The sequence below is a fragment of the Alosa sapidissima genome, chromosome 13 (genome assembly GCF_018492685.1).
Source record: "Alosa sapidissima isolate fAloSap1 chromosome 13, fAloSap1.pri, whole genome shotgun sequence".
NCBI lineage: Eukaryota > Metazoa > Chordata > Actinopteri > Clupeiformes > Clupeidae > Alosa > Alosa sapidissima.
This window is the reverse complement of record NC_055969.1, coordinates 11,299,373-11,309,602: the sequence shown is the minus strand read 5'-3', so window position 1 is coordinate 11,309,602 and position 10,230 is coordinate 11,299,373. Positions and strand designations below refer to the sequence as shown.

The 10,230-nt window shown below is 44.9% G+C and overlaps 1 protein-coding gene across 2 annotated transcripts in view; it reads right to left on the bottom strand.

The window, feature by feature from the left end:
• Positions 1–1,760: 1,760 nt before the first annotated feature.
• The window catches only part of LOC121680418 (ephrin-A5-like), a 59,385-nt gene continuing 50,915 nt past the window's right edge, over positions 1,761–10,230 (bottom strand). For both annotated transcript variants that reach the window (XM_042059787.1, XM_042059788.1), the window contains exons 3-5: positions 7,353–7,418; positions 6,020–6,100; positions 1,761–5,686 (exon numbers count right to left, since the gene is read on the bottom strand). In XM_042059787.1, the coding sequence (XP_041915721.1) occupies positions 5,562–5,686; positions 6,020–6,100; positions 7,353–7,418 (272 nt within the window). In that variant the 3' untranslated portion in view covers positions 1,761–5,561. The remainder of the gene's footprint in view (positions 5,687–6,019; positions 6,101–7,352; positions 7,419–10,230) is intronic.

The window sequence follows — 10,230 nt, the reverse complement described above, 5'->3', positions numbered from 1 at the left end:
GCAAGCATCTTTGAATGTGCCCTCAGCTCTAAAGGAGAAGCGAACTCCTCTAACAGTATGGTAATACCCTAAAGGTTAATGGCGTAACCGCAGACTGGACCAACTCCAGAAGCACTTTAATGAGTTCTTTTGAATTAAGCATGTGCCGCTCTGCAGTTCCGTCCCAATGCACTGCAGTACTAACCAGGGATTGCCCCGTGCATCTCTCCTGAGCAGCACTCAGTGTCCCTCACTGAAAACAATATCTGGCAACCTTGAACTCACCTTATTAATATTCATTGATTTTATCATTGGCTATTGAATGCAACACAGCAATTTAATAATGCCTCATAATAGAGGCCGGTGGGGGTGTCAGAGAAGGGGTTTGTCAATTTCCCGTCCCGTCCCTCGCTCTAAATGCATAGCATCTCTCTCCCGCGCACTGGGAGAGAAAAAAAACCCTCTGAATTTTCTGCTCTTATTATGACATAATGACATGATTAATGACCTTTTGAGCTCTGGCAGCCAAACACTGACAGACTATCAGTCGGCCCCGTCACCCAGCAGATTGTTCCCACGGCAACCAGTACCACAGGCAAAGTTCCTGAGGCGGCCCACAGTGACTCTGAAGGTGAAACGGCCATGTTTTTTCCCCCACTGGTCTACACAGGCCATTTCACCCTGTCATTTTCACCGCCTTTGATTTTTTCCCCTCCTTGACAAACGACACCGTTAATTCATTAACCAGCCCGTAGGTACACGAGCACTGACAGAAATGTGCATCTGGCTCGTGCGCGCTGCCAAAAAGCGGTCTCTTTACGACTCTGCTATTGCTGACTGTCAACACATCAGTCACGTTCGAGAGAGTGCCGAACAGACTGCCGCGGTCTTGCCCTCGAGACGACTGCGGATCTGGTGTTGATGTTTAATAAAAGACACAGTCTCTCCTAATTGTGGCGTGAAGCCATTTGGGCTCCTCGGGAGTGGGACATCGCCAGCGCTTACCGGCACACTACCGTCGGCTTCTGTCAGAGGCCACATCCAGGTGCGTAAACATGACCAGGTGCTATCAAGTCAGATCACCAAAATACCAGGAATGCCCTTAAAAGTCTCTTTATTTTTCTCCTGCGTTTTGGTTACCTTTCAAGGGCCTCCAACAGGAGGTAGTCTAAATCTTTGATAAGACATTGTGGTTTGCGTAGACATCCTGTGAAAGTTGAAGAGAAACACTGGATTCAAGGTCTTTCCTTCAATAAATATTTTCTTTTTAGGCTCAGAGTGGCTATGCATATTGGGTGCACAGATCTTACTTGCAATAATAAAGGACAGACTATCACATATTTAATTTGCTGTTCCACATTGTAGATAAAATGGTTGCTTGTGGGGTATTCCATGTAGCAAAATTAAAATTCCACCCAAATTGGCTCATTGAAATTCCTGTCAGTATTCCATCAGATAAGTCATGCAATTGATGTTTGTTCTGCAAAACTGTGATGAACACAAGCTGCACAAACAACGATTAACATTTTTCAGTGGTTTCATACTAATGTTTCCCCCTTCTTTCTCAGCAACCAAACAAGAGAGAAACCAGCATTTATGAGACTAACTGGAACATTTTGCTCTTGTTCACCGTGCTTTCCAGAGTGGTGTTTTACCACCTAAGGAGACTGAAATTATATTGCTCTGCCTGAGCACACCCCTTGAGTTTGACTTTTCATCTAATCTGCGAGCTCAAAAGACAGCAAATCATTTACACACAGAAATGGAAAAGACACCAAAAGTTACAACAATGACAAAGAATTTTTATTTAATTTTTTTTTGTAATTAGTCATAGCTGCTCCAACAAGTGTATTTACAAACAATGGCCATTGGAGATATAAATCGGTGTTCATACCACAGAATAGGTCATCACTGCACCATCAGAGTAACAAGAGACGATCTGTCCCCCATAAAATGCTTGTCTGAACCACATTTGATTGACATGAATAACTCATAAAAGGACTGTTGTTGTCCAGTTGAAGTTGGCCCGGCACAGACTGGATATGTAAAATGGTGCAAGGACGGCCCTGTCACAGAGGAACATTCAAAGACAGTAACAGCAAAGCCACAACGGGAAACCACCACTGGCAGGAAAAAAAAAAATGTTCCGTCACTTTTTGCGTTCCATCTGTTTCTCATTTTGGCTGCATTATCTCTACGAGATCTGTACAATTTTCATATGTTCCTGGACAGGTAGTAGACGGACTACTCCCCATTCGGAGGAGAGACAGATGTTCCATGACACAGGAGGGTGTGGTGACAAACTGGAACAGACGCACAAGGCCAAAAACACAAATACTTAAGAGATGTTAGTTCCATTCAGCAGAACAGCACCCATCCCCATTACAAGACACAGGGTTTGAACGTCGAGCACTGATTGAGCTGTGGCACTAATAAGATACCTTCATTTTCTGACAGTTTTTTGTTTTTTTGCTTTGTGTACAAACAAACAAACGTCCACGAGTATGACTAAGCAACAGAGTCTGTGTTGGGAGTTAATGTACATGAGGAGAGGAAAACAAAATTGACATTCCCATTTCTTGTGTGAAGTCAGTATAGAAAATAGCACATCACAGTACATACAAAGGCCATTCTGGAGAGGCGTCTGTAAACAAAAAGTACAATAAAATAAAACAAAAAGGACAAAATAAAAATAAAAATAAAATGGGCAGCCTGGAACGGAATGACTGTCCAAGTGCAAGGACTCAACACGGATAGATGTGAAGCTTCAGACAAGCATTCACAGACATCAACACTTAAAACGAGCTCAAGTCTACTCAAGTGACCCAGGTGTGATCAGGAGGGGAGGGGGATAATAGCACTTTATTTGGAGTGCACTTCTACTGGTGACGCACTAACGCTCGGTGTCTGAATGCAGTGTACCACAAACACACATCCAAGGACTTTTCGGGTGGGTGGGTGGGGGTTGGGGTTAAATCAATTAATTATAAAACAATCTGTGGGATTTTGGACAGTTAGGATAGTCCTCATTCAAATGAACAAACTGTACAGATCGGGTACAAGAGAAGAGGAACCATAACATTGTTTTCTTTATCTCATACAAAAAGCACATCCAAATGAAATTAATACTTTGATATCAAATGTTATTAGATTGTTTTTTTTTTCACTCTTGCTATGTGTCTCAATTATTTATTTCTTTGTCCTTCAGGAGAGGTACAAAATACATCTTGCTGCACTAACACTGCATGTTATATAGACTAGCTACGGATACACAGTATCCACAAAAGTGAGCGGATTCGCATTCCCCTGTGTTACATGTCTGGATAATTATATTAAAAACCTAACTAATGCAGTGCTACTCCAAGAGGGCCGTCACCCACACGCACTGAATGACGGCTTTACAAAGAGCGTCTATTTTGCTATGTTTTACGTGTACACCTGGAACGAAGAGCGACCGACAAAATCTTAAAAGAGAAAACCGCCACTGTATCACACAAGCAACAACGCGACAGTGCTGGCAGGACCACCACAGGCTAACTGCACCTGATAACTGCAGGGATGCAAGAAGGAGGGGGAGTAGCGAATGCTTCCCCTTGGTTGGTTTTCTCTGTGTGTGTGTGTGTGTGTAAAAAAAGCCAATTCTATTGATCACAGAGGGAGCGTTACTCTCTCTGCAAGCAAATCCCCCCCGCTCTGTTTCCTGGCCGAGTTTTTTTGCAGTGGTAAGGCTACTCCACAGCTGAACTGGACAACAAGCCCTCCCCTGCTCGACTTGATTTTTTTAATTCCAGAAATAACCCGGCACAAGGCCTCCCAGTATGTGGGCTGCATGCTTTGACACTCTGGACAACATCAAAGGGTCCATTAAATCACAGACGGTTGTCAGCTGCCTAAGCCACCAGCCACAAACGTTCAGTCAATGCTTGGGCAGCGTTTCAGTGCAGAAGGCATGATACGGCCAGGCTAGTCAGCACCACGATACTTGGGATGGAGGGGTTGGGTGGGGTGGGTGGTGGATGGGGGAGGTGTAGGTTAGGTGTGTGCGAGCACTTCAAAAGCTGAAAAAAACTAATTCTGACTTCATCCTCCATTATTTTGTCAAAGATTCAAAAAAATAATTTATTTTATGTTAACTCCATGCTTAAAAATGTATCAATCCCTGAAAGCAGTGTTTTTTTTTATCATTCCTAATACCCATAATTATGTATGCTTATGATAATCAAGAAAAAAAACATGTTGATTGGGAGAGAAATGCAAACTTGAAGCTGATGCATGTTTATAAAGAGTCTGGGATGGGGGTGGATTGGCTTGCTGCATTTGAAAGCACTTAATTACAGATGGTGTTCTACTCATTCAAATGTGGACCCGAACATCAGATGAAAAAAGTCTGTTGAGAAACTACCACAGATGATGCCTATGGCAAATATGGTGAAAAGCCATACTCTTCATCCCTGATTTTTCTTCTTGACAACTGGTTCAGCTCAAACCATGACGTGTCTGCATCAAATACTGAGTACAAACAGGTTTTTTTTTTACATTTTAAAAACTGGGCATTTGTTTTTTTCCACCTGCATACAGACAATTGGCAATGACAGAACAGGAACAGAACAAAATCTGAACAATAAATAGGAAAATACTGTTCTGCCAAAAAAAAAAAAAAAAACTAATTAGGATATTTACTCAGATTATGGAGCAAGGCCGTACTTGAATGCTTCACTCTATATGAAATGCTCTTCAAAGATGCAGCATGCATCTTCCCCTGTCTTTACTATACACATCATACAAAAAACAAACAAACACTTGAGTGCTTCTCCTTCCTTCTAACAATACAGCAAGTTAGCACACCCACCTCCACAAAGGTCCCCCATAAGCTATCCATCACAAAAGCCCAGATATGACCCTCTCACACACAGTGGTGATATGTTTCCAAGCAACAATATCCATCATCCGATCTTCATGGTGGTGGCGTCCATGTTCAAAAAAAAAAAGAAGAAGAAGAAACACTCTCATGTCCGTATGGTCAGGGCGCTCAAGGTCGCCTGACTGCCTCCATGTTCACACTAGTAAGAGTCCTCCAGTGAGACAGACCTGAGGCAGTCCACACAATGTCCATTTCTCTTCCCATCAGACCCATTTTTATAGAAACTGACAGAGATGTGTGAGCAAGTTAATTCATATGCGTGTGTGTGTGTATATTGGGGAGGGGGGCGTATTTGTGTGTGTTAGCTGAGAAAGGGAGACAGTACAAAAAATGACTCCGTTGGACAATTAGAAACACTGAAGTGTCAAAACACTTTTGGCATCTTACTGCAACTGCAACACGAGAGAAAAAAACCCCAAAAAAAACAAAACAAAAGAGGGCCGTCTCGTGGATCCCAGCCGACTGACGCGAGTCACAGACGGAGAGAGAGAGAGTCAAGGAGAGAGAGAGAGAGAGAGAGAGAGAGAGAAAGAAAGCGACAGAGAGAGATGAGTAAAAACTGGATTGAAAAAAGTGCTCCTTTTTCGAGTGGCCCTCCTCACAGGTGTGTGTGTGTGAGTGTGTGTTTGTGTGTGTGTGTCCGCTCCCCCGGGGTTGGAGGCTATAACGAGGCGAGGGCTGCCAGGAGGAGCAGGGCTGTGGCCAGCAGCAGGGCAGGGGTCCTGCAGCGGGCGGCCGCGTTGACGTCCCCTCTGGAGGGTTCGGCCGACTCATGACTCGTGTCGTCTGTGGGGACGGGAGAGAGGAGCAGAGTGTCACGCATGTCACGACTGAAACCAGGTGTCTCTCCCCACCACTAATTAAGCCCCTCAGAGAGGTGAGAAAAAACATCTTGGGGATCTAATGGCCAGAAACGTCAGCAAGACACCTGCAGCACCCGGCTCACTACATTTGCCCAACTGAAATCAAACTAATAATGAAAATAAGGAATGCAGTGGCATTTTGAACACATTTGCATACAAATGCAGCATATGAAGCACAGTTACTCACAAACCATAAGAATCTATTGAATCTTTTACAGAGAAATAGAGTGAAGGAATTGGGATGTCCCATACAAACCTCGCGGCTCTATAGAATTATCCACTTTGTCATTGACGTCAAACACTTGATCATGAACAGTGATAGTTTTCACACAGTTGTCTGTAAAAGACACAAGAGAGCTTGGTTAGTTCTGTGAGTAATGGGAATCAAACACTGTACACAGTGGTCAATAAACTCCAACTCTATTTAAAGATCTTTGTTTGGAAACACCTTGAATAGGTTAGACAGCTACAAGTATTGTGAAAAATTAGAATCAGATGGTTTTTAGAGAATGGCTGGAACTATGTGGTAGGGCAGTTGAGGTTGTGGTTTCAGCGCAGTCAGTAGACCTGCCCAGATGGTTTGAGAGCCGAATGTACCCCTCAAATCTTCATGATTTTGAAGCCTAAGTTACTTGTCAATGTTTTTTATTCATTTCGATTTTGTAAGTGGTTAATGACACCCTTTTCTGTGACTCAAAACACATTTATTTTTGGCTTACAGGGACTGGCAACATACTGCATTTTTATTCATTTTGGAGCCCATGCGAAATATTTATTTATTGCTCATTGAAGTAGGCAACGAAGCACATGGGCACAGACTTGACCTCTCATCAACCAATTGTAGAGGTCATTGCAAGTGTGCATGAGAAACTTGTGCATGAAACATGACGTCAGCCAAAGCAATGGAGTCTCTCCCTTAGTTAAGTTCTCACTTTTCCTTATTGCAGCTTTGTGAATACAATTCATGAGAAATGTAGTTATAAACTTTCAGTGCAACTCAAGAGAACTCACAGGAGAACCCTTTAGTGGTACTTTGTGAATACGGGCCCTGATCTCTGTGCAAGAACCCCCCTGTTGGTGTTATAAAAACATATCCTAGATGAAAAAGCCTCATCGTGTTTTGGCCAATAAAGTTGCACAATATCCTTGTAATCTTGGGCTCTGATGTGGCTCAACAACTAAATGCAACAAGAGGGTTTCCACACCACATGTGCTTAGGCCTTCAGGCTGCCACAGGAAACAAAGCCCAACAACACAAAAGAGAGACCGCAAAGACAAAAAACAAAACTCAAAACAACAAAAAATGAACCTTGATGATGCTCTCCTCCACAAACAACACTACAATGTTTAAAGGCTCAAGAAGATGGAAAAACTCTTTGAAAGAGATGAGATCCTTGATGATTTTCACAACATTTTCACAGAGTGTGAGAACACTCATTTTTCAGTTTAATTTAAAAAAAAAGTAAAAACACCCATCCTCCAAACATATACTGCATTTGCATTAATAATTCAATTAATGTAGAAAAGGTCTAAAACATGTTTGTGCATCCAGTGCAGCTGGATCCCAGTGAGGGCTTGAGAGGACTTACTGGCTGGTCTGACGAAAACCTTCAGCCTCAGGCAGCTCCGTCTCCCATTCTCTGCGACGGTGTAGGCTGAAACACACACAGTTAATAGGCATGTTTACTATTAAGAGCAGGCAATCCACACCAGATGTCCCCCCCCCCCCCCTCCCCTTGGTCTCTCAACACTCGCCCCATGACCCACACACTCACACACACACACACACACACACACACACACACACACACACACACAAGGGTACAAAAACATGGTCATTTCTCACACCAAAGCACTCACGAGTTGAGCACTATTTGTCCTCCATTGAAAGACATGACAAATGTTCTTATCACTGCTGTGCTCAAAGAAAACAGCGAGAGCAACCCTGGGAGGAAAGAAACTGTGTTGATGTGATCCTTCCGACTGGGAACGCGGAGTACCAGTTACAACACATACCTCATCCTTTTTACTGCGCTGGAAAAGAGGCTAGGTGCATTACTGGCTATTTCGACTGATTTTATGTCCACTATGTTGTAATGGTACAACGTGCTGACTCAAGTGTCATGAAACAGTGTGTGTGGCCTGAAAAGAAAATGTTGAGAATGTTGCGCTAGCGAGTCTTTTCTAGGCGTTCGTGAAATTTATACAGTTTTCTTTATATACCTTTGTCTTTTCTCTGTTGCTAAGACATCTAATTACCAGATTTCAATCTTTGCTTGACCGCATGCTGTAGGAACTTGCCCTGTTGTTAGACACCTCAGAGTGCCATGTCCTTGTCTGGGAACGCTGTGCAAAAGACATAATCAGTGTTTCCCGCCTTCCCTCCTCCTGGAGAACAAACGCACACTTGGCCCTCACAGTGTGAGATGTTCTGGCTCGCTGTAACATTCGCCCCCTGGGGCTGTAACCCCCGCAACCCCCTTCCCTCATTTTGTTCCCTTCATAATGGCGAGCTCATTCAGGTCTTAAGGAAAAAGGTGCAGTGGCAGCTCCGCTCCCTGCGGGCCCACCTTCACACGACTCGTAACACGATCCGCCCTTGTCAGAGGAGCACCGAGACGACGAGGGGGTGCGTGCGGAGGAGCCAGAGGCCGCGACTCTCACGGATCACTCCGCAGGAGAGATAGATAGAGAGAGAGAGAGAGAGAGAGAGAGAGAGACTGAATAATGAGGAGAGGAGAGGAGAGCACTTCACAAAGCTAACCACCACCCCCACACCCCATCCGTCCTCAGCCAACACCACATCTCTTTTCCACGAGTGCACCATCCGTGCCAGGGCTGTTGAATCACTTTAAAGGCGCTGTCTGTCTGCTATGGGAAATCACAGTGTGCCCCGTCTGTTTGTACAAGTCCCACCACGTTAACAAGCCTTGCATTTTTGCCTTTGAGCTCCCAAACAAATAACAGACTTCTTCTTTTTCTGGAGCAGGAGGGGGGGGGGCTGTTCCCTGATTGAAATAGCTTGAAGGACAACCTGCCATGCCTGCTTTTGATGCCTAACAACATCCCGGTCACAAAAAAACTCTCAAAGCATTTATTGGCTCTGAGCGACCTCGGCACCTGCTCCTTGAAACGCCATTGGCCATGAGCAGCACCAGCACCTGCCACTCAGACTTCAGCTGGCCCACGACCCACCTCCACACCTGCTCCTGAACTTTCGATTGGCTCCAAATAGCCTCGCCACCTGCAACCGACACCACCTCCGTGTGCCTACAACCCAAACCAACACCTGGTGCTCGTAAAAATTGGCTGCTGAGGACCTGCCCTGGCTCAGGACTGGCACCCCGATAACAGGCACCTTTTTTGGGAGTCCTTGTGCACGGCGCTCCAGCCAGTGGACCCAGGGAATGGATGGGAGATAAATATCATAAAGATTGCAATCTGAGCAGCTAGACCTCTGCCTGGACACGCAAGCTTGGCATAAACAGGTCTGTAGGTGGGGACAAAGGAAATATTATACCAATGTCATGAAACACACACAAAACATAACCTTTCTTCTCTCTCTCTCTGTATGTGTGTGTGTTTGTTTGTGTGTGTGTGTGTGTGTGTGTGTGTAAGTAGGCTATGTATGTGTGTGTGTGTGTGTTTGTGTGTGTGTGTGTGATGTGTGTGTGTGTAAGTAGGCTACATATGTGTGTGTGTGTGTGTGTGTGTGTGTGTGTGTGTGTGTGTGTGTGTGTGTGTGTGTGTGTGTGTGTGTAAGCCCATAATGAACTACAATATGTTCCGACTCCTCCCGGTTCCCTGCTGTGTGTGCGGTCTGTGTTTCTCCGAGCGCTGGCTGTCCCCAGCTCTCCCAGGCCCACGCCGCTGCAGGGGGAGGATGGGTTGAATCACAGGGCTCAGAGGCCGTCTGCTCTGACCGTTCTATATATACAGTCTATGGCTCTGACATACCGGGTCTTTTTCTGCGCACCCTTAATCACATCCCCACCAGCGTATTTACTTTGATTTGGGCAAAATTGCTTTTGTCTCATTCCAGCAGTCTGACCTGCTCCAGGGGTCTGGTGGTCACCCCCTCCCCAAACCGGGCCCCCCTCCATGATGCTTAATTGAAAACATCACATGAGAGCGTCACCTGGCTTGGGGGCCCACCGGGAGCCTCTCATGTCTGTGTGTTTGTGTGTGAATGTTTTTTTATTTTAAGGAGAGAGGGGTCTGTGTGCTTACTGTGTGAGCGGAGTTGGATAGATGTTTATGTTTGTATGAGAGCATGTGTGTGTTTGTGTGTAGAGGGGGTATGTTTTTACTTGTGTGTATGCAAGGGCTGATGTGTGTGTGTATGTGTGTGCGTTTATGTTTGTGTGTGTGTGTTTGTGTGGGTACCCTTGTTTGTTCTTCAGATTCTACCCCATGTGCCGAATGTTTGTGTGAGCGCATGCCCATGTGGTCTTCATACTAAGCGTG